Consider the following 25961-nt stretch of genomic DNA (forward strand, 5'->3'; position numbering starts at 1 on the left):
GTTCTATAGATGCCTGATAGGAAACTTATGTTACTTCTTATAATTCCAATAATAAAGATTCAAGTTAAGAATCTCTATATTGATGCTTGGAAATAAACGCCCTGACAAAAATAAAATAATGTTTCCTGAAATTGAGAGCATTGTATGCGCTTAAACGTTGGACGCTAACATCGGATTAACCTGGATGATAACTCGAGAACATCTATTCGTATTCTTTCTTGTTATTGAAATTTTTTATCACGAATTTTCCTATTATAACCTAACTCAGATACACACCTGAGAAATATATCTGCCTCTTGTAGGATACGGTACTGAACGTGTCTGTAGTCCTTGTGGGCAACAGGAGTGACCAATGGGGATACAAGATGGTGAGCCTCGAATAAGGGCAGCGGAAGAGTCGAGAGATCATGATTTCCTCTTTTATAAACTCACTCAGATAAACAGCTGAGACTTTTGTCTGCCTCTTGCAGGAAACTGTGCTGGACGTGCCTGTAGTCCTTGTGGGCAACAAGAGCGACCAATGGGGAGACAGGATGGTGAGCCTCGAAGAAGGGCAGCGCAGAAGCAGAGAGATCGGGTGCACCTCTTTCCACGAGATATCCGTTCGTGAGAGCATCGACGAGGTTAGTATGAATACTCAGGAAACAGTAATTAATTATAGTGTTAAATTATTGTTGATTTGTTACTCTTTTGTTTGACATATCCTTCCCGGACGTATGAACAGACTGTTGAAGTACACCATCCCGCCTGATAGATATGAATCTTGGGGGGAAGTTACGAGATTAATGGAAGTGCATGAGAGAAAGATTGTACTGTTACTGTGATTTTTATTTGTGAGTTCGTTATGATGTACAACTTTGGTTCTTTTTAAATTGCATAATCAAGATAAATAGATTCTGAATTCATATGTTAAAACGTAAGTTCTGAGTTTTTGTGTCTATTTACTGCAAATCTTAATGTTTTCCCGTGCCCTGGGAGGCATCACGCGTATACCAATATAGAGTCTCATGTTGCTCATTCTCAATTTGTATTGAGATAAATATATTCTTATGACTATTCATGTCCTATGGTTGAATCTGGCACGACCGTGTCAATAATTTGGCGCACAGAACGTGGGGCAAGAACACATTGTGTATTAGCTACGTTAATCTTTGGTAACGTGTTTCAGATTTGCAGTTGACTCAGAACTTTTGATGCGCAACAATGGAAAAGAAAATATTAAGAAGTGGAAGCAAAGCTTCATGTGTTGATGAAAGCACAGTTCATGTGTTTTGCTGTGAGACTACATCAAGGCTTGATGATACGTTTGTTTGCACTGAGTGTCACAATACTTTTCATTTGAATTGTGCAAAGCTAAATTCACCAAAGGAAAGTAATTCTCCTGGTGAATTAACATGTCTCGCATGCAAAGAAAAACTTGCAGTTCCTGTTGTTCCTGTTACTGCTGATTTGCTCGCGTCATTGCAGCGAATGTTGGAGGCAAATTCCAACAACCTGGAAACTAGAGTCCAGGAAAGGATTACCAAAAATTCTAGTAATCTAGAACTTAGAATCCAGGAAAGGATTACGGAAAATGCTAATAATCTAGAATCTAGAATGCGGGAACATTCTGATAGCTTGGAGGCTAAGTTACACGAGAACTCTAGGAGGTTAGAGGATAAACTCCAGGAAAATATGAATATATTGGAGCACAGTTTACAACTAAAACTAAAAGAAAGTAGTAGAACTCTTGAGTGCCGACTAGAAGCAAGGATGGAGGAGAAACTGTCCCATAGTTGTTCACAACTCGCTGCGTCCAATTCAGAGATGGGACGGAGAATCGAACAACTGACTCTGCAAATGTCTGAGGGACAGCAGAAATTGAACGAAAGCCTTGAAATTGAGATGATGAGCTTACGTCAAGCGTGTCAGTCAATTTATCAGCAGCTGGAATCTAAACTCCATGAAACAGTTGTTCTGTTGAGGGAAGAAGCTGAGCAGACCAAGGAGGACTTCCGAAAGGAAATCACTGAAACGCAGAGCGGTTTCAGGGAAGAAATGCTCAGAGAGTGGGATAACCAGGTGACCAGTATGGCATATCAGCTGAGATAGAACTTGAATTTGCGAGTTGTGGAGACGGTGGCAGAAAACCTTAAAAGCAGCACGAAGGGTCCTAGAGAGAAGGCTGAAGAGTGGAAAAATGATATGGAATTCAAACAAGGGAAGCTTTCTTTAGACATGCGTAATCTTTGTGACGAAGTGGCCCAAATTTCAACCACTTTAAGCAAGTTGCCACTCTCAGGTGAATCAGACTTACCGCGGGTGGACCAGCTGGCCGCGCCTTTTCGAAGGTCGCTGTCTCCTAGTCGTTCTGAGGTCTCTTCGGGGCAACGAAACCGTACACATGTAAAGAAAAGACGCCACAGAGAGTCCAGTTCTTCAGGCAGCGAGTCGACTTTATCGGAAAAGAGAAAAGAAAGAAAATCTCGAACCAATGCTACGCGTGGTGGGATGACTCCCCGGATGGCTGACCTGAATTCCATGCGGAAATTCGACGGAAATATTATAGCCACTTCGGCTGAGATTTATCTCAAAGAATTAGATACCAACCTTGAGATCCTTCAGATCCCGCATAGATACAGGCTGGAGATTATTCCTCGTTTTCTAACGGGCATGGCTTATCATTGGTTCTACTCTCATAAGAATGATTTCCACACATATTCAGATTTCCGTAGGGCGTTTAAGAGGCGTTTTGCGTCTTCAGAGGCAAAAGAGAGGGAGTTGACATCTGTTAGAGCCAAACGGTACAACAAAAACAATGACAATAGTTTGGAAGAATATGTTTGGTCTGTATACTCTGCTTACAGAAACCTGAGTAGCCACTATACAGAGCATGAGGTGGTAAACCTCATAATCGGCCAATTGCCTTATTGTTGACTTGTAGGTAAAATATTAGAAGGTGTACTTGAAAACGAAACATTACGGAGACAGGATGTTCTCGTCGGTTTGGAATGCAGACCTTACAAATTCCATTACTTGCCTCGTCCGTGGAAAGGTACCAGCCTGACAGGCGGATATTAATCGACAGGTATTGGAATTTGTATAGCGAAGCAACCGAACCGATCTGAGAAGATCGGAAGGGAATTTCGGGATCAGTATTGGATTTGGTTTTGGTGTGTGAACATTGAGGAAGAAAGCGCAGGTATGTAGCTTGGAGGACGGAGGCGTCTCTCCGAACATAGAATGGTCTGAGCCTTGTTACTGAACCTCTCGCTAGTATCTTTTCTTACTTACACCCCGGTAATAAAATAATGAAATAAGGGAAGGAGCGAACATGGTTGAAGGTACGGGCCTTTTTTTGTAACATTTAGTTGTAGGTGCGAGTTCCTTATAGGAAACATGTGCTTCAGAACGCGGGTTAGGAATGCTAAGGGAAAATGAACACGAATTCGACTTATCTTTAACGAGGATTCAACAGCTGGCGGAACAAACGGTTCCGATTTCACCGTCTCGTCCAGTCACCAGGGCAAGGTCGCGATACATACAGCAGTTTTCCACCAACACTGCACATTCCACGGACTGTGTTGCCATTATTCCTTCCATCGTTGTCAAGAATACTGAAGTCATGGCATTGAACATACCAAATTTTATTCAACCTGAAAAGTTTTCAGGGGCAAAACCCTTAGAAGTTGATCAATTTTTCACAACTTTTGAAAATATGGCGGATGCATTAACTTGGACCCCTGCAAAAAGAAAAGATTTCTTGCCTTTATTCCTCACTGGAATCGCTTTAGATTTAATAACGGGAATAAAATCTCAACCAGATTATGCAAATAAGGAGTATCAAACGCTCAAAACAGAAATTACCAACACTTTTAGGGACATTGGTCAACCTCTCCTGGTTGAAGATTTCTTAAAGGAACAAGTCCAACAAATTCAGGAAACCCCGCAAGCTTACATCTTGCGTAAGCATGCCTTGATTCAGAAATATCTCCCCCAAGCATCCGTGGATCATGTAATTTATTACATTGTGAGGGGACTATGTAGCCAGTACCTTCAAGTAGCTTCCGACAAGAATTTTAATTCGGTGGATGAACTTCTACGGTTCATCAACAACTTGCAAAGAAAGCAAACCCTTTTGGAAGAGCAAGCGTACAGAGAAGCTAGGAAATTAGCGGCCCTTAAATACACCCAAGGTCTAGTTGCATCAACAAATCAGATAGGATTGCAAAACATAGTAACCCAACCTCCCATAAAAGAACCTCAAACTAGCTCAAATAATCAACAGGAAATAAACAGTCAACTGCAAACAGAAAAAAACTTTGTAACACAAGATCAATTAAAAGATTTGGAAATTAAAATGAATGAACTCCAAATTAATCATTTTCAGAATAGTGCACAAACGTTCAGGAATAGATCACAGCCTAATAGAACTAATAATAGATTTCCTGCACGCCAAAGATATAACGGTAGGAATAATTCACATTCCCAAAGAAGTAACAATTTTTATAGATCAAATAATTCAAACAATGGTTACCAACGTGGGAACCGGGGACGTTCAAATTACCATAGAGGAGGTTATAGGCCATTTCAGAGACAACACCCTCAACAAGCTCAGAGATGGCAACCCTGCCAAAACTGTTGCCCTCAACGTGAACAACATACATCCCAGCAATATAATCAACAAGTATATTACAATCAGACAGGTTCATCGGAACAACAATCACCTAATGCCTCTTTAAACTATTGAAACCCTATGAACGTGGGAACGGTCGTCAGGGGAAAAGTTCACATAGAGTTCCCATAATTAAACAGAATAATCTTAGTTTTCTAGAAGCAACAGTAAATAGGAAACCTTGTAAAGTACTTGTAGACATAGGTGCAAATTGTAGTATAATAAATGACAACTTGGTTCCAACAAATGCAAAAAGAATAAACATAAATTCAACCATAGCAGGAATAAGTGGAAATTCCATAACTGTCAGACAAATTGCCTTCATACGATACCGAATCGGTGGGAAATTTTACTGTCACCCGTTCAGAATAGCTAATACAAAATTCCAGTATGCAATTTTGGGCACAGATTTTTTAAATCTACATAAAGCAAACATATCGTTAGAAGATAATACGATCTCATTGCAGAGATTAGGGTATTCACCAAAATGGCAATTTTCCAGTGACGAAAGCAAAGTACACACCATTCCTGATCAAATATTTCAAATGTTAGATTTAAATCAAAGTTCAACATTTGTAACAAAACATAAAATAACATTACAACCGAAATCCTCAACTTATGTAACTCTACGGCTAGAAAACATCCAGATTGGGACTAAATATAACACATTTGAACCGAATAAAGAATTGTTGGACTCATTAGATATTTTAGCACCTTATGCATTAGTTAATGAAGAAGAACCCCACATTTTGCTAACAAACACAAAAAAATCATCCGTTAGTAATACAGAAAAACACTCCAATTGGTTCAGCAGGAAGTAACCAAATAATTTCTGAAATTTATGACACTAACGTCAATGCGAATGCAAATAGTGGTCATAAAGTACATCATTCATTCGAGCAAGGTGACGAAAATTTAGAACAGGAAACCTTAAAACTACTCACTAAACATAGGAAATTTTATGACGTTAAACAAATTGATATAAATCCCGAACTAACAGAAGACCAAAAACTCAAAATTCAAAATTTAATTTACAATTATGCAGATATCATGTATTGGAATCCTGAGTGCTTTTCTAAAACAAACGCAATGGAAGCACACATAGATGTTGCTGAATGTGTTCCTCCATTTGCTAGGCAAATTCCCATACCCATAAATTTAAGGGAAAAAATGAAAAATGAAATAACAAGACTTCAAGAACAACAGATCATTGAACCTTGTGAAAACTCACCATTTCGTCATAGCATATTCTTAGTTAAGAAACCAAATGGAACCTACAGACTAGTTTCAGACTTTTCAGAAATTAATAAAGTAATATACAATGTTTCATATCCCACTCCAGATTGCAATGACATTTTAGCACGTCTTGCGGGTAAATTTTTTTACACTACATTGGACATGGCTCAAGCTTATTTTCAAATTCCAATATCAGAAGAATCACATCCAGTTACCAGCTTCGCAATTCCAGGTTGTGGTTCATTCCGTTATAAATGTTTACCTATGGTCATGAAGACATCCAGTAGTTTTATGAATAGACTAATGGACATTGTATTTAGTGGTCTTCCCGACAATCAACTAGCCACCTATTTAGATGATTAGTGCATAGCAACTTCCACTTTTGAAGAGAATTTCTCCCTAATTCAACAAATATTTGATAGGATTAGGAAAGCAAACATGACGGTTGGAATAAAGAAGTGTAAGTTCGCATTTTCAGAAACCATCGTTTTGGAACATCTTCTTTCTGCAAAAGGGATGAAAATTTCCGACAAATCATTAATTCAATCAAGAATTTTCCAACACCTAGCAATAAGAAACACGTGAAGAGCTTCTTAGCACTTTGTTCTTACATTAGAAAATATGTGTCCGGATTCTCATTTTTAGCGGATAACATATATAAACTTTTGGAAAAGAACGTTCCGTTCACGTGGACAGAGCAGCACCAGAAAGAGTTCGATGAACTAAAGGATAAAATTCTCAGTTCTCCCGTTCTCAAACCGTATTCTCAAAACAAGAAGACCTACCTCATCACCGATGCGTCTACAGTTGGCCTCGCAGCCAGCATTTGGCAAGATTCGGAAGACGGAAGCTCACGCCACCCAGTTGCCTTCGCGAGCCGCAGATTAACCGACACAGAGAAGAAGAAATCAATATTTGAACTAGAATTTCTCGCAGTGGTCTATGGAGTAAAAGCGTTTAAATATTATTTGCTAAACAGCCATTTTACTTTAATAACTGATAATCACTCCATATCCTATTTACGACAAGCATCAAATTTGACAGGTCCATTGGCACAAAGAGCTCTGGAACTACAGCAGTTTTCCTTCGATGTGAAACATGTCAAGTCATCAGAAAATGCCCTTGTAGACACTTTAAGCCGCTATCCAGCAGAGGAAACTCCTGCCGACAGTGAAGACAACCCTGAACTAATTTTCCACCTAGAGGACAAAAACTTCAGCATTCGACAACATCAAGAAGACGATCCATTATTCGGCCCTATCATTAAAGTCATCAACAACGATCCGATGCAAGATCCAGGAGTAGTACGAGCAGCACAGTATTACGTCATCAAAGACAACAAACTGTACAGACGTCATCGATACAACAAGACAGAGGAACTTCTCTTGTGCATTCCACACAAATTAAAATATGAAATTTTCGAGAAGATTCATTGCAGTGAATACAATGCAGCTCATGCTTCACCATCTTCCACGTATGAAAATTACAGGAAAAGATTTTACTTCCCAGGATTAAAACGATGGGTGTACATGAAATCAAAAAGTTGCCTCGAATGCCAGATGTCGAAGAGAGATTTCGGACCAAAGAAGCTCACGCTTCAGACGTTCGAACCGATCGCCACCCCATCCAGGAAGTGGGTCATCGACACGTGCGGTCCACTGCAGGCCACAGCCAACCACGGAAATCGCTACGTTCTCATCTGCGTTGATCAAGCGACCAGGTACATGGTAACGACATCTATACCTTCAGTTGACGCCGAAACGATTTCCAATGCATTAATGGAAACTATCATTTTGCGATTTGGTGTGCCAGACAACATCACGCTTGATCGTGCACCAGCGCACACTTAAAAAATCATGGAAGAATTGAGTCAAATATTGAACGTCAGACTCAGATTCGCAAACACAGATTTCCACGAAACAGTTGGACTCGCCGAAAGACATATTCAGAAATTAAAGCAAAGGCTGAGACCGTATGTAATGAAAAAATGTGCACAGTGGTATCTGTATCTGTCGGCCATAACGTTTGCGATAAATTCAGAAGTACACACAGGAACAAGATATTCTCCACATTACCTTATGTACGGTTACGAACCAAAGAATGCGATGGATTCATTGCTAGGAATAGATCCAAATTCGTTGCAGCACTCTAACAAGGAACGCCTAGATATATTGCAAGCGATGCGTGAACAAGCACAGGAAAATCTCCAGAAGAAATTTAAAACCCAGAAAAAGTACTCAGACCAACACACACGGCATGTTGAATTTCAACCTGGACAAAAAGTGCTAATTTTAGACACAGTTCCGAAACGAAATGTACCTAAGCACTTCGCAAATTACTTCAAAATACATGGTACAGTTCTTGAAATGGAAAATGCCAACAGCGTACGAATAAGCTACAAGGACGGCCGAGGAAAGGATAAAATCGACACATTTTCCATAACAAGAGTCAAACCCTTCTTCGAAGAAAAGGAGAAAATACAAGAAGAAAATTATAACATCGACGAAATGTCTGCAGAACAGTCAGAAACCGAAGAGACAGAAGTCAAAGGGACATAATTCCACAGAAAGTCAAATGGGAAAGAACGTTGTCATTCCATCATTTCATCGTCATCGTCGCGATTAGTCAAAGGGGAAGAAAAGCGACGCTACAAAACAAGCAGTCCAATCGAAGCATCCATGTTTAATTAAAACCTAAATGCATTTATTTTGTTAAATCTTATCAAAATATACAGGAACTGTCCTCTTCAAAAATAGAATTTCGTGATAACCACGCCAAACTATCCTTAGTTGAATAAACTGGTTTCTTTCATGAAGATTGCAACACTCGCCTCCTCGACTTGGAAGAGAGTGATATCAACAAAACAGGTACATCTCCTATTACAGCGGCCAAGGAACGAAGTAGCGTGACGTCATCCTGAAAGTGACATCAAATGAACAACAAGCAACTAGCAGAAGTGACAGCAGTTTCGCATGTAAGCAGTTTCTCCAAAACTCACATCATATGCATTCGAAGATTACGGTGAAACACGATTATGCAAGAAACTTATATAATAGAGACATTAGAACATTACGAGAATAACGAGCATTAGGATATTTAGTGTAAATTCTCTACAACAATATACATACGTATATTGCAGAGTATACACTCCTGTTATAATTTAAATGAAATAGTGCACAAGTTATATTTATATACAGTAGGTATGAATTTACGCTCGCAATAATAATATTTCACTTATGTGAAGTTTAATGATGCTAGGGACAGGTTTTATCTTCATAGATAGCCATTTAAGTATAGTGCGCACTTGAGCGTATCTGATATCCCTTAGTACACAATTTCTGGAATTCTGGTGATTCCATATAAATAACGAATTCCTCATAATACATATGAGTGAGAACAGTAAATGAATTAATTTTCATAAAGATTGATAATTCTTGGGTTTCATTGCAATAATAATCATAATAATAATAATAATGCAATGCCCTTCGAAACTGCGTCACATACAGCGACAGCGATATCTTTAATAATTGTAGGAACTATCTTATTTTTATTAATTACGGCATGTTTTGTTCGTAAAATTCAATCCTGTTTGTGTTGTCGTCCCCTTGCACAACAAACAACCAGTCGACAAAAACCTACCCCTCAAGTTCGCAGTATAAATGTCACAAATGAAGAACAAATAATTCCTGTAAGAATAGCACAAAATAGACATATCAGACCATCAACGGCACCACCCCCTATTCCTTCTTCTTCCAAAGCACTGGCTAAACAATCTTGTATCGATATCCCATCACATCACTTTGACAGTATCTGTTAAGGCTCATCACCATCGACTTGCACTTAGCCAATGGATTAGACACCCTGTCCAGCAGGCAGACAGTGAACTTCTAAAGTCGCCCTACAATTGGCTGAGTACATGTCGATTGGTGTATGTCCAATATCTACTCCTTTCCTATCCTTATTTTATCTTACTCCTTCCTTTCAATGGCTCAGACCACCTCTAACAGGCGTAACAATCCCTAAGATTGTATGTTTATTTTATTAAGTCTCTCTGAACGCTTCATGTTGACCAGGGCATTCACTTGTTTTTCTCAGCTGTCTCAAGCCTCTTAGGCATGTTTACAATGCATTGTGTTGTGCCATGCAGGCCTCCTGAGCATTCAGGAAACAGGTAATACTTCTGGTTACAGAGTCGGCGGTTTGCATGGTAGCAATTATGATAAACACGATTCGGCATTGAGGAAGAGCTCGATGGCCTGGGAATATAGAGGTGAGCCAAGCTGAGGGTTGACGGACTCTTGGAATTGAGTTGAGAGAGAGAAGGTGGTGAGCAAGGCAGTAGGTCAGGAGGGAAGGACGCTTTGGTCAGCATAGGAGAGAAGCTTACAGAGGACTTCGCTTATTTCGATTCAGCTAAAGACTTCAGATAGACAGGTAATTATCCTACACCCAGCCATGATTCAGGTTCAACGGTTCGCAAAACCCAACGAGTAACCATTGTCTTTTCTGTAGTCTAGTTCTTTAGTAATTTTGTACCTTTCGCATTGCCAAGCGATAACTCGCCATGCTAATGACGAGTGGTCTCATCAGAGGATGAATGATGACCAACTTACATCACCCCATCGATTAACTGGTTAACATGCTAGATACTCTTAAGATCCCACGAACTTCAAGGTTCGTTACGTGGTGGAGATTTGGGCTTCTCATTCATTTCCTCGGAAATGCGATGAGAAAATAGAATGTTATCTAGTAGAGGTTTCAAAAATCAGTTTTAAATCTAACCCCACCCCAAAATTTTGTTCATTTGTTTAGTTTTTTTTGGTATGTCCTTGCCAAAATTAATTTTGAAAATACATAGGGCTTAAAGTTTTTTGCATTAATGGGGGGGAGAAGAATTTATATAGGCCATGATAGATGTTTAGTCTAACATGAGGATGAATTCGATTAAGTTTATCGACTTCAAGTCTGGGTCGGTAATCAGCGAAATGTAAGAATGCGGAGGAACTGCGCCCTAGCTCCGTCGCGGTTACTCGCGTCGGGCTGGCGCTATGGTATCAGGAGCGTCCGGCATTCCGCGTGGCGGAAGGTTTGATGTCGGATATTAGGGAGGCCCATTTCATCAAAAATGTGGCCGGCCCAGGGACGTCTGTGGACGATTCCCTATCAATCTGCTCCTGGTAGCTCTGTGGTTCACTCACGAACCCGGTACCATGGTTACGACAAATTCCCACCTGGGAAATTTTTACCATCCAGAATTTTAAATAAGGAATAAGGAAAAGGCATTTAGATTTGATGATTTCTTGCATTGACAGTGATTTTAGAATTTTTATATATATATATATATATATATATATATATATATATATGATTTTGGATACGAAAATTATTACAAAGTTGGTTATGAGGAGGCAGTAAGCTACAGTAAATAGTAAACGATTTTTTATTCTTAACATTTTAATTAATTAATAACGTGGATTACAAGCGGATTTTAAAGTTATATTATGAATGAGGAAAATAAATTAGTGCCACCGAGTCAGAGTCTATCAGCACTATGGTGCATTTTAACGAGTCATGGCACAGAGTATGCTTGTTTGAGCCAAATTTTTGTTATTGTTGTTATGTTATTATTAATTGAGATTCCTTAAAAAGTTTCATTTAAATTTTGTTTAAAACTGACCGTAACTTGTAAAGGATTTAGAATGCTTGAACTATAACTGCTAAGACTATTGCAACGAGGATATTACATTTTTATACATATATAGTTTTGGGAACGTATAAGGCCCCGAGGACCACTCATTTATATTCTTAATGACTGAAGTCTCCTAGCACCTCATGAAGGGAGCTTAGATAAAGGAGATAGTCAAGTTTATACGAGATAGTCACTTGCCTTACGTTAATTTAACTTACGCATACATTGCCTGAAAATTTTAATCCATGTTAATATGTAAAGAAACGAAACGCTAATTATATTCCTCGACACGCTGTACAATTATGTCCGCTATTACGCCAAGCGTATATAGTTAGAGTGGCGTACCGTGATTTAGGGTATAAACCGACCGATTAATTAAAAGTTCTAGTTGAGAAGTAATAGATGTATAATTAGGCTGCAGTGACGAGAGATGTCCGTACACAGGTAAACAGTAGTGACGAGAATGAGTCCGTACACATATATACATATACTTATATGCTTTAAGCAAAGTTAGGCACAGCCAACTTATTTTGAATAACTAGAAGAGAATTAGGAGAGCATCACACGGCGTGGACGTTTCTCACATATTAACGAGATTCTTTTTTGTTAGTATATAGTTATATTTTTTTTCCTGTCCGAAACATTGTTTCGTTTGACAGTTGAATATTTATCCTTAGAACGTTGTAGCTTCGAATGTTAAAAACTTTAAAATGCAGATTATTTTGAAATCTTAAATATAAATATTGCAAGTTTGCTCCAAGTTACGGCATTTATTAAAGTGAAACAGGTCTAATATTTTAAATCCACTCGCATGACATAATAATAATTTATCATAAAATAGCACTAATAATATTAACAATTAAAAGCAGACTTATTATTTAATAATGTGCTTTAGGCACAAAAGTTTTTTTGCAGTATGTAATAATACTAGCTCAGCGATTACATCACTAGAATTTTATAGCTACTCTTCAGAAGAAGGTATATGATTATAGTAGCAAAGTTTATTTTAAGCGCCAATTATGAGAATATTTATATTATATGAATATGTAGACGTCGACGTCAAGATTTTTTTTGCGCTCCAATAACAAGTATTTTCCTGCGGATATTGTATAGCTACCGATAATCCTGGAAATCCTTTCTGCCATCGCAGAATGATAATGATTAAATCACAACGGTTTTAGTTTCTAACTTTGCCACAATAATATGCTAAGCATATTTTAGAATGAGTTGAGAGAATTAAAGATTCTTCAAGTTTTAGTGATGTTAGTATTTGAATGCATTTAAAGATCGCATAAATAATGATAATTATTTTATTTCAGGTAGTCAGGAGTAAATCAGTCTCAATTTTTTCCTTTACCTTGTACCTTAGTACGGTTCGATTGATTTTAAGTATTTAAACATGAAGTTAACACCTGAAATTAAATAAGATAAGTTTGCAGTAAAATTTAAAATAAGATAAGTTAAACAGTGCTAATAAATTTAGAGAATAAATAAATTATATCAAATAAATAAATTACGCAGATAATTTGAGCCTAGAGTCAGAAATAATTAAAAGTTTAGTTAAAATACCTACTAATTAGACTAGGCAGGCTTAAAGTACGTATTAGTTTTGAAGAACTGTTTGTTTTGATTGCCTAAGCATCATGAAAATCATTGCGATTTTAGCTATTTTAAACGGATTTCTTCTATACGTAAAAGCTTCTAATTTTATTTATCTGTTGAACAAGTCCTTTGACTATCCTTATAATATAATTACAATTTTATTATTAACAACATTTATTATTAGTATTTTTATAATTTTCATAATCTGTTATTTTCAATGTCAACGCAAAAAATCTATTATTTATGACCATGAGTGTACCAACGAATTACCGTTAAGCAAACTTAATAATGATTCACCATCCATTGATCAGATTTATGACGATGTTGCATCAATGGTTGAAGTGGTACCATTGAAAACAATAAATCCGCCATGCCGCCTCCACTGCCTCAATCTGTTATTATTCCATCCAGTACACAACAAGAAGTTCAAGATGTATCCAGAAATATTTTAGTCACCAAAGACGACAGTATAGATTTGCCGAAGAATATTGTATCCGTTAAAGATAGAGTTCAGAAATTTGCCGTAAGCAAGGGTCCTAATTTTGTTCAAAACAGTTGCAAAATGGAAAGTGAATTGCCTATTTCACCCTGTGTTCAGCCAGTTGTAAAAGTTAAAGATTTATTTGCGAATCAGTCACCAGTCAAAGTTGAGAAAGTTTCAAATGTCATTTTAAAAGCAGAAAGTAAGCCAAATTCTCAGGTTTCCGAACCTGTTGTATCTTTCACAGATCATATTTTCTATGACTACACGTTAGCCTAGAATTTTTTGTATTCATTACGATTCAAATTTTAAGTATAACTCATTTTTTAGGTTTGATTGTACTTTATGCAAGGTTTATTAGTCATTTATTATGCTAGCAGCTACCCAAGTTTTGTTATTGTACGAGCACGGAAGTGTTCAAGTAAACACGCTGTCGCAAGCGCGACGATTTTTTCTCTCTTTCCATTCCGCCTATTACGTAATTTTAAAAGACCTTGACATCTTTTTGATTCTCGCAGCTCTTACTAAACCTTGTTCGTAGTAATTTAAAGTTTTCTAAACGTTAACGCGTCATGCTGCTAGTCAGCGAATCATTGCGTTGCATTATTTTCCTCCGTTCCTTTGCCCGCTGCTCGAAGCAACGATTTTTTCTCTCCACCTCTCCGACGGCACCCCGAACGTACCCGAAGATGTCGCCCGAACACGCCGGCAGCAAGCCTCCGAGTTTTCTTGCAGTCGATGTAGAGAAATTAGTTTAGTTCTTCCAAGCGACCACGAAAATGCAAACTTTGCACAACTTAGAATGTCTGGTGTCAGCGAATTCCTTTTTCCGAGCTGAAGCTCTCCCGAGTACTTTGAGCACGTTGGAAGCTCAGAAACACTTAGCGTAGATTTTCTTGAACCAGTGACGTTCGTTCATTAAAATTTTATGGGACCAGTTTAGCTAAGCATATAGCCATCAGGATTTGATTTTCACGATAGAAGTTCATGTAAACATTGTTAGGGATATTTTGTTTTACATAAATAACTTTTGCCATAAAACGTCGCATTTATGCACTTCAGAGTAATCACGACTAATAATTTTCAAAGGAACAACAAGACGAATTTTTTGTTTTTGCGTTTTTCTCGCAAAATTTTCCCGTTTTTCATAGAGATATTTATAGTAAGTAAATTTTTTCGGAAATCGACGTACATTTGGTTTAAATCAGGATAAAGTCAAACGAAATTTCGATAAAATCAGGGAAATTTTACAAAAGGTCAATTTTTAGCATTTTATGCACATAGAGTAATCAAAAATAGTTAGCAACATGCCAAGGCTAAGCCTCGGTGATTGGCACAGGCATGTGCAGCAAAAGTCGCCACGGCATCGTTAGCCTTTCCAAATTTAAACAGAGTGGTTTACCACAATGTTATCACTTGAGAAATTATTATTATTATTATTATTTATTATTAGGAAATTTAGCTCACTTACCCAATTTGCACCTTATTCGACGATGCAGAAATGAACTTCATTACTTCTTACTGATTAACTTCATGTTAATTTTAGTACAGTAGGTAATATTAGTAATTTGTATTTATATTCTAATATATTGCATAACTATTATCTATCTATTTTTTTTTGGACATACCTAAGGAATTGACACACCATTCTTATATGAGTCAAGTATACTTTTCCGCGGCGGGTCTGTCTACACGACCAAGTGATTTGAGGTATACGGCGGACTCAAGAAGTTTTGAGTGGTTAAATATCTTTTGTTTAAAGAAGATTTGAAATTGAGAAAATTTTTATTATCTTTATTGTGTTTCAAATTTGAATTTCACCTTTTTAATTAGCTGATGCTATATTTTGTTACCACCTGGAGTTTCAACGAAACTCAGAAGTAGCATTTACTGAAATTTTGTCTTACATTGCATATTAATGAACCACGGCAAATTGCACCAGCCTATTATTTATTAGGAGGCCATTAGAGGCTTGCCAAACCAACCTTTTAGCACTCTAATAGCTTGCTTTGCGCAACTCAAATTTTATATATTTGTTTTAAGGGTTCACAACATAATTTATTTTATAATTTTCAACAGAATTTAGAACATGCCTGCAACACTTACCTTTGTTTATTAATTCTACATTTTGTAATTTTGAAGTGAAGTCTATTAACGACAATAAATTATTTCAGTTTATCAGAACACGTAATGGTATTTTTATATCAGGTTCAGGTCAATTTATTGTTATTCAGAATTTAAATAATAATTTGAACACCCACAGATCAATTCAGATTAACGAAGGGCAATCTATATTTTTTAATTATCAGGATTTTTCGCAGATTATTGTGGATCAACAAATTTTACATACAAGAATTTTAGCGTTTGAACAAGTAAAATGAAGGAAATTGAATCATTACTTAATATTCCCAAAAATTTAACTGATTTCACTATTCCCCAATGGACTCCGCTTGAACTTGCTTTAAAGCAACTTAATCAATCGATTAGTAAGGGCATCTCATTTCAGGAATTAGTTTTAAACCCTTTGCCCATGTCTATATTAGTATTTATTATTTGGAATGTTTTATTAACATCAGTACTTGCGTATTATTTGTATAAACATCATCAGCTATCTAAACAGGTTCATTCAGAGCAGCACAGTAATAATTAATAGTTTAAGGCAACACATCAATCATGGATATTAATATTTTAATTACGGTTGGATATTTTATTTAAATTTTCCTTATTTATTTTCAAAGAGTTATGGCAATTATTTAATCAATTTATTTTAATTCATTTTATTTTGATGAGGCAATTTAATTTAATTTTAAGAAAAGGCAATGGAAATAAGTTTGGTTTTGTGCATAAACGTGAATTATATGTACCCATCCTTTGCAATTTCCTTTCTTTATTATAATTTTCCCTTTTAACCTAACCTGTCTATACGGAACGACGTGGACAAGCAATGCCTACACCATCCATGGACATTTTGATGACGGACATTCGCAGACAGGTTATTACTACATAGAAAGATTCGTCACCATTCTACGAGGGAGACATGCAGACATTTTAACTCATACTACAAGTACTACATTTTACAGGAAGGATGTAATTAACCAGGAATTTCCCAGTATAGCGGACTATACACTATCAACGACACCTAGTGAAGGAAGCAGATAATAATTTCCCTCCACACTGTTTGCAGTTCGAACAACAATTTTTCCCCATCTCCCAAGTTTTACGGGTAATTTACCACATCCTTTACATTGCCCCAATGCAGTCAAGACGACAAGCAATCCAAAAAGAAGAAGAAGTAGAGAAAACATACATTCTACAAGCAGCAGTTTCGGTCACAAACAATAATTACAGAATTGTGATTCGTATTGTGCTACAGTGTTTTTCCACACATACACATGCGAGCTCCTATCATGTGTATTTATTTGGTCATTTAACATGCATTATGGGAAACAATACTTTTCCATAGCCCTTATACATATCTTCAGTTTCGTGCAATGCATGATAACCAGTTTTATATTCATTCAAGTTTACATTATACTACAAGGAAGCGACAAGCGCCAGTGGTGTCAATTGACCAGTGCTAGCATCAACTAGTGCATAATTTTTTTTAAGAAGAAGCTTTTACAATGGATATCCAATTGAACATGCAAGCAATAACAAACGTAACTACAGCACTTTCAAACATTTCAGAAAGCATGCTTTAGTTTTATGCAAATGTTTCTCCCAAACAGTTAATTGTGTTTCACCAACATGGTACATAGTAAAAAATACAATTGTACCTTGGACATTTTCTGATATTTTCAATCAGAGTAGACAGTTGGTAACATACTTGCAAGATTATTTTTTTTTGTGTGTGTGCAGTCATACAAAGGTATTCACCAAGTCATATATATGTATACAGTGTACAGATTAACGTAGAAAAGAAAATTGAACGCTATATTTATGTTTTTACCAGCGACAGTTTTCAGTGTAACTAATTATATGCATCGAATATTGTATAATAATACATCGGAATGTGCAACATAGCCAGTGCAAGTTCATATATTAGACGACGTCAGGAGTGAAGTGGCTACGCGTTTAGCAAAACGTATTACACTTCGGTATAATCAGGCTTTCACACAGAAAAAACAGTGAGATGTGTATATTGTGACAATGTTTTACATGCCTACTTACGTTTCTACTTACTTGTGCACCTTTTTAAGGTTTTGTAGTTTCTTTGAAGGGTCTATATCGAGTGACAATATAAACAAACATTGTGAGCTCCGTTCAACCTTGATTAGACGCTTCAGCCGTTTGCCTTGCTTGGCGACACAGAGTAGAAATCGCGTGGCTAGACACCACAGACTATTGACCACACGCTTGTGATTTGTAAAAACGAGCAATTCTACATAATAAGCATTACGTACACACAAATGTGGTACATCGAGAGTTATATTGCTTAACTACACGAACTCTTGTGATTCCTAGTCATACAATAGTACATATTATTGTTTTTTATATCTTATGAACATACGAATTTGTTATTTTTAATTGTCATGTTTAGGGAATATTTTTTTCTTTCTTTCGGGATGCGGCAAACAAGAGAAAGCTATGTTTGGTGGATTTATTTTGTATATTTGGTTTTTCTAAGAAAATATATGGAATTGGCGAACCTAGGTCATGTCAAGCTTTGCGATTTAACTTTTAAATTTTCAAAAGGGAAAATTTTTCTCCGCGCGGGCGAACGTAACAATCCCTAAGATTGTATGTTTATTTTATTAAGTCTCTCTGAACGCTTCATGTTGACCAGGGCATTCACTTGTTTTTCTCAGCTGTCTCAAGCCTCTTAGGCATGTTTACAATGCATTGTGTTGTGCCATGCAGACCTCCTGAGCATTCAGGAAACAGGTAATACTTCTGGTTACAGAGTCGGCGGTTTGCATGGTAGCATTTATAATAAACACGATTCGGCATTGAGGAAGAGCTCGATGGCCTGGGAATATAGAGGTGAGACAAGCTGAGGGTTGACGGACTCTTGGAATTGAGTTGAGAGAGAGAAGGTGGTGAGCAAGGCAGTAGGTCAGGAGGGAAGGACGCTTTGGTCAGCATAGGAGAGATGCTTACAGAAGACTTCGCTTATTTCGATTCAGCTAAAGACTTCAGATAGACAGGTAATTATCCTACACCCAGCCATGATTCAGGTTCAACGGTTCGCAAAACCCAACGAGTGACCATTGTCTTTTCTGTAGTCTAGTTCTTTAGTAATTTTGTACCTTTCGCATTGCCAAGCGATAACTCGCCATGTTAATGACGAGTGGTCTCATCAAGGATGAATGATGACCAACTTACATCACCCCATCGATTAACTGGTTAACATGCTAGATACTCTTAAGATCCCACGAACTTCAAGGTTCGACACGCAGGTACCTACAACACCAGAGCATCGTCGAAGATCGACAGAGGAAAACTCGAGGACCAACGCCGCCAAATTGTCTTCCACCTTCTACAGAATACACCTCCAGATTAAATCCAACTTCGGAGCATCCCCCCCCCCCCGATTTTGATGGACGATGGACTTGCCGTATTAGAGAATAGAAAGATGAAAGACAAGTCAAGAGGAATGTTCCGGAGGCTACACTTTGTTTGGACAGGACAAAGAAGGAACAGCATTCATTGAATGTGTGTCTATTACATTCAAATTGATACTGCTAAGACAGGACAATGCATCCAAGACGAACCTTCTGTCCCAGTTGCGGAAGTTGGAGAAGAAGTGTAAGACATTTCTCACCTAGGACAACATGTGATTCTCCCACTGTGATCTGATTCCCAGCTTACAACACCTTAGTATAGCAGGCAAGTATTTCACGAACTTGGAAATCCTTCCCAGCAGGACCAATTAGTAGCATTACATGTTCCAAACGCCCATTCACCAGAGCATCCCAGCTGCCCAGGATGTCATCAATCATTACAAGCTGCAACAAGATGTGAAAATGAAGAAGTTCGAAGAACTGGAAACGCCAAGTTCACCACTTCAATCCCTAGTGAAGTCCCAATAGACTACATGAAGTACAGAAACTAGGTTCGTCCCAATTGTGCTATGCATTTCTATGCATGGACAAACGTGAACAGTCCAGAACACGGGAAATCGAAATGATACTGATCTGTAATCATTGCGTGAATTCTTTTAGAAGAAACTGGTACTTTCACAATGATAAAACAAAGTGATTAAGTGAAAATAAACACAATGATACGAAATAATGTCGTATTGAACCCTTAAGGTTTGAACACAATGTGTTTAAACAGTGAATATTCTCTAAGTGATTACATAGTTTCATTATGGCATACAGTGTAAACTATGCCTTATCAAAAGTTAATATTTTTTCATTCAGATTTGTAAATAATTATAAACTTTGGTTCCAGGATAGTGTATAGTGCATCATGATTTACGTTTTCATTGGCGATGCAAAGAACACCAGTGATAACGTAATATTAAAATAATCAATTTAAGGGACAAAAACATCGTAAAAAAATATATTGTGCTGGTAATGGTTGTGGTTATGTATTATAATCAGCTATCCTAATTTCATATTCATATGTTTAGTTAATCAACTTACTGCTCTTTCGTTCTTAATGGTATTTAGTTGTTTATGCATTATTTATGCATACGAATAAGTATTATGGATGGGTACTGGTAAAATTTTTCTGCTTACCAGGCTTGATAGTTTCTTGATGTTCTTCTCTATCGGTTTAAAGGAATTGCTAACATGTATGATCCAATAAATGATACACTCAGACAAGCGACCATCGGAGATGACGCTTCTTGACAGGGGGGGGTATGTTGACTTGTACGTAAAATATTAGAAGGTGTACTTGAAAACGAAACATTACGGAGACAGGATGTTCTCGTTGGTTTGGAGTGCAGACCTTACAAATTCCATTACTTGCCTCGTCCGTGGAAAGGTACCAGCCTGACAGACGGATATGAATCGACAGGTATTGGAATTTGTATAGCGAAGCAACCGAACCGATCTGAGAAGATCGGAAGGGAATTTCGGGATCAGTATTGGATTTGGTTTTGGTGTGTGAACATTGAGGAAGAAAGCGCAGGTATGTAGCTTGGAGGACGGAGGCGTCTCTCCGAACATAGAATGGTCTGAGCCTTGTTACTGAACCTCTTGTTGCGGTAATGACCGACTTCTGATGCGTTGATACTCTGGTAATTTAAGGGAACTGTTTTACCTTAGGCGTAGTTCTTCCAGATGAATAATACGGTACATCGATTTAGATTTTAGAATATTTATAATACTAAAGAATACATATTGGTATGTAGAACCGTAATTACAACTGTTCATTACGTAGATAATAGGAGACGCGCGCGTAGTATGTTGCACGGCCGAGCTCACATGAGCAAGTTAGTCAGTATATTCGCTGCGCGCGCATGCGCCGCAGACGGCTCTCAGCAGAATGCTTTCATTCCCGAACATACTCCCCCCGGTTGAATGAACATAATTCAAGTAATCTCCGTCTTTACCTATGGGGAGGAGCACAATTTTACTGACACTTCTCCTAAAAACGCCGTCTTTCGTTTTCACTGTCACTACACGCACTAGTCCATCGTTCCCAGGATGCACCGCTTCCACCTTAGCTAGTTTCCACTGTAGTGGGGGTACGTCGTCCTCCTTCAGCAGTACAACTGTCCCTGGAGATAAGTTTTTGGTGGAGGATGTCCACTTGTGGCGTTGTTGAAGTGAATGGAGGTATTCTTTATTCCACTGCTTCCAAATGGATCTTCTCATCTTCTGTATCAGCTGGTATCTGCTGAGTCTATTGTCAGGTATGAGGGTAAGGTCAGGTTCTGGGAAGGTTGTTATGGGTCTGCCAATGAGAAAATGCCCTGGAGTTAATATCTGGTAATCTGATTCGTCGGGTAAAATGCAAAGTGGTCTTGAATTTAATATTGCTTCAATCTGGCAAAGTAAAGTACTTAACTCTTCGTAGGTTAGTATCGTGCTTCCCATCACTCTTCGTAGATGATGTGTTAGCGATTTAATCGCCGCTTCCCAGAGTCCACCGAAATTTGGCGCTCTTGGCGGTATGAATTTCCATTCAAAGTGCTCATTTGCAGCGTAGTCTTGAATGACATCTTGAAACTGTGTAGATTCAAACATATTGCGTAGTTCCTGAAGTTCTCTGTGTGCACCTCGAAAGGTACTGGCGTTGTCACTGTAAATGGCTGCACATTTTCCTCTTCGAGATATAAATCTTTTCAATGCAGCTAAAAATGCTTCGGTTGTTAAATCTGTAACAATTTCAACGTGTACAGCCTTCGTTGAGAAACACACAAAAAGTGCAACGAAACATTTTCTCGTCGATTTGCTCCTTGGCGCTCCAGTCTTTATCTTTATCGGTCCCGCGTAGTCTACGCCACTGTACATGAATGGATAAGCGGCTCGGATTCTGTGCTCCGGTAGATGTCCCATCAGTTGTTTACTAGCTTCTGATTTAAGTCTATGGCATTTAATACAGTAGTGTAGGATGTGCTTAACTATTTGTCTTCCCCGGACGATCCAATATTTTTGTCTGATAGAGGAAATTAGTAACTGTGTTCCAGCATGAAGTAATCTGCGATGTTCGTATTCAATTAACAGCCGTGTAAGATGGGCCTTAGGAGGCAAGATTATCTGATGTTTAGCCTCAAAAGCGAGATCGCTTTCTTGTAAACGTCCGCCCACGCGAACAATGGAATCGGCGTCGAGAAATGGATACAGATCTTTTATTCCACTGTTCGGAGAAACTTCTCTCTTGTGTGTTAAGTCTTCTATTTTCTGCGCGTAGAAATAAGGCTTGCGTTACTTTAATGCACGTATCTGTGGCTCGTTGCAAATCCTTGGCATTCAGTTTCGAAGTACAAACATTTCTCTTCGTGGGCCCCTTGCAATTATCAATGAAAATATGACAAAGTGCAATAACTCTTATCATTCTCAAAAGGTTAGAGAATCTCATAAGAATTTCATCTGATTTGTGGGTAGTTACCAATAAGGTTATTTTCACCTTCCTTCGTTCTGGTACTTCTGTAGGTGGATTCATTCCAAAACTGATGTCGTTGATGGCCAACTTCGGATCTTGATCTGATTGGCTTAGAAATGCTGGTCCTTGGAACCAAAGTGAGTTTTCCTTTAGCTTCAGGGGTTCGACTCCTCTCGATAACATATCAGCAGGATTATCCTTTGACCTTACATGCCGCCAATCACACACCTGCGTGTACTCCTGTATTTGAGCCACTCTATTTGCCACAAAGGGTTTCCATGTCTCTGGGTCCTTTGCAATCCATGCCAAAACAATCTGCGAGTCTGTATATAAATATACCTTGTTTATTTGGAGATTCAATAAAGGTATCACTTTATTAACTAATTTTGCCAAGATAAGTGCTGCGCACAGCTCAAGGCGAGGCAAAGTTATTTTCTTAATCGGTGCAACTTTCCCCTTGCTGCACAATAACCGTGAATTAACTTCTCCTCCTGCAGTTACAGTTCTGACGTAAATGCACGCGCCGTACATTCTCTCAGACGCGTCAGAAAACCCGTGAATTTGAATGTTTATTATCTTCCCTTTAGGTAAAATACATCGTGGAACCTTAATGTCTGAAATGTGGCATATTTGTGCTTGTAAAGCCTTCCATTCGTTTAATACATCTGAAGGTAACTCGTCGTCCCAGGATACATTTAATTTCCATAGTTTCTGTAGAAACTGTTTAAACAGTGCAATAACAGGCCCAATAATTCCGAGCGGATCGAAGAGTTGCGCGATTTGACTGGCAACCCTGCGCTTGCTTAATGTTTCTTGAACGTTCAAATCGTAGCAGGCCAAATTGTTTTCTTTCTTTGCACTTATCGTCGAAAAGCTTTGTTTATCGTAAGGAGGTTTGCTGGAGCCAGCAGCCTTACTGTTTCTTTCATTGTTGATAGCTGGGTGATTGTTTACACAACAAGCGTTGGTGTCTGCTTTCTCGTGTACTGGATCGCTGCGTAGGGGGTAGGTTGTAAGATGATGTTTCTTCGCCGGTACGAGTGTAGCCAACTCAGTATTGCGTTCTGGCGCTAGCGCTGAATCTCCGTCTGTTAATATGCAAAGAGTGTCAGCGGTGGTATTCCAATTGACACCTAGAGTTTTTGTACTGTCGTCGTTAAACAGAATCGTGTCTTTAACTTCCCGTAGTTCTAAAGGTATAGTTTCCATTACTCTTGCAGAATTGGATGCCCATTTTCGTAGCTTAAATCCTCCTGCCGATAATAATGCTGACAGTTCTTTACGTAGATTAATGGCTTGATTCTCGTCTTCTTGCCCTGACAGCAAGTCGTCTATATAAAAGTCTCTCTTCAATATTTCAGCAGCTTGTGGATAGTTGTGCATTTCGTCTGTCGCTAGTTGCTGTAGGCATTTAGTTGCTAGATATGAGCTAGATGTCAGGCCATAAGTTACAGTGTTTAATTCGTAGATCATCAGTGGTTTGTCGTGAGATTTTCTCCATAATATGCACTGTAATTTCCTATCAGAAGGGTGCATATGAATCATCCTATACATCTTCTCAATATCAGATTTCAGAGCGATTATATGGGACCTAAAGCGAAGCAGTAAAACGAACAGGTCTTCTTGTAGAACCGGTCCTGCACTTTGTAGACAATTGAGTGACCGGCCACTGGTCGTTTTTGCTGAACCGTCGAATACGACCCGTACTTTCGTCGTGGAGCTGGCTATATTCACAACTGGGTGATGGGGGATGAAATATCGGATGTCTCCAGTTGCTGGCGCCTCTCGCACTTCCTGCACTGCTTGCATGTGGTGTAATCTCTCGTACTCGCTCATAAATTCCACATATTCTTCTTTCAATTCCCGTTCACTCTCTAGTCGGCGTTCTAACTGTAAAAATCTGGAGTGTGCATATTCCAAAGATTCCCCTAATGCTGATCTATCTTCCGTCAAAGATAAGCGTACCGTTTAAGTGGCATCTTCATTCCTTTCTGTAGTTTGGCGAAAATGTGCTTCCATTTTCTTTTCTTTAGGCGACATAATTTCTTCCGACAAATCTTCCACCGACCAGAAACGATGTAAAAGGATTTCTAACGGCTCACCCTGTATAAAGAATGATCTGCTTGGATGTGACGTTGTTCCTGGAGTGTTGCCCACTACAATCCAGCCAAACTGTGTATTTTGTAACGTAGGATAAGGTCCTTGCTTCGACATCTTCTCTGGCAGTAGGATATCGAAAAATGCACTTCCAGAAATTAAAATGTCAATCTTTCCAGGAACATTGAAGTTTTCATCCGCCAGGTCAATATCTGTAGGTATCTCCCATGTTGAAATATCCATTTTTTCTGCAGGCAAACGTTCCGTAATATTTTTCAAGGCAGAACATTGTGCCTCTACAGTAAATTCATTGAATCTTGATTTTAATTCCACATTCACAGCATAAGGTGAATTTACAGTGTTGGAACTTATTCCCTGTATCAACGTATTTTGTCTCTGTCTTCGTAACCCAAGACGTTGTACCGTATCCATACCAATGAGGTTCACTTCAGACCCCGGGTCCAATAAGATGCGGCAAGGCAAGTATTTTCCATCTTTGTCCTTTGCTAGAACACAGGCAGTAGCCAGCAAAACATTCTGGTTCTTATTCTTTACTGAATACGATGAACTGGTCCCCTCTCCGACTTGAGGGTTGGAAACACTGATTCCTTCGTTCGCAGCTGATATTCCTGGAGGGAGTGGAGGTATACGGCGCTCGCCACCCCTTTCTTCGTGCAAACTCGTGTGATGACGCAACCTACAGTACCTGCAAGAGCCGGCTTTACAATTTAACACTGAGTGATTAGCAAAACGCAAACAGTTCGTGCATATGCGGTTCTCATGCAGGAATTTATATTTCTGTTTATTCGTCAATTTCAAAAATGACTGGCATCTGAATAAAGGATGAAAAGGAGAGGCATCTCTGCAATAGATGCAGCTTTTGCTCGATGCAGTAAAATACGTGTTAGATGCTTGTGGCGTTCTTGACCTGACGTTACTAACAGCTGGTGACCTTGAAAACGGCTTCGTCGATGTCGAAGGTTCATTTGCTTCGTATTTCTGTAGAGAGTTGCACTTAGCTTCTAAAAATATAAGCAATTCTTCGATGGTACTGAATTCTTTATTGCTTGATTGTTTCTCAAAGTCTCTTCTCGTACATTTATCCAATTTGGCTGAAAGATACTGAACGAGAAAAATATCAATTAGGTCCGCGTCTCCCTGAATGTTTCTTAATGCTTCTATAGAACTTCTAATCGTAG

General features: G+C 38.4%; 1 protein-coding gene across 1 annotated transcript in view; it reads left to right on the forward strand.

The window, feature by feature from the left end:
• LOC145989488 (ras-related and estrogen-regulated growth inhibitor-like) overlaps positions 1–25961 on the forward strand; it is a 243262-nt gene that overhangs the window by 122917 nt on the left and 94384 nt on the right. The window contains exon 4 of the mRNA XM_083124837.1: positions 471–623. Within this exon, the coding sequence (XP_082980963.1) occupies positions 471–623 (153 nt within the window). The remainder of the gene's footprint in view (positions 1–470; positions 624–25961) is intronic.

Source organism: Lepisma saccharinum, chromosome 6 (assembly GCF_977018435.1).
Source record: "Lepisma saccharinum chromosome 6, izLepSacc3.1, whole genome shotgun sequence".
Lineage (NCBI taxonomy): Eukaryota > Metazoa > Arthropoda > Insecta > Zygentoma > Lepismatidae > Lepisma > Lepisma saccharinum.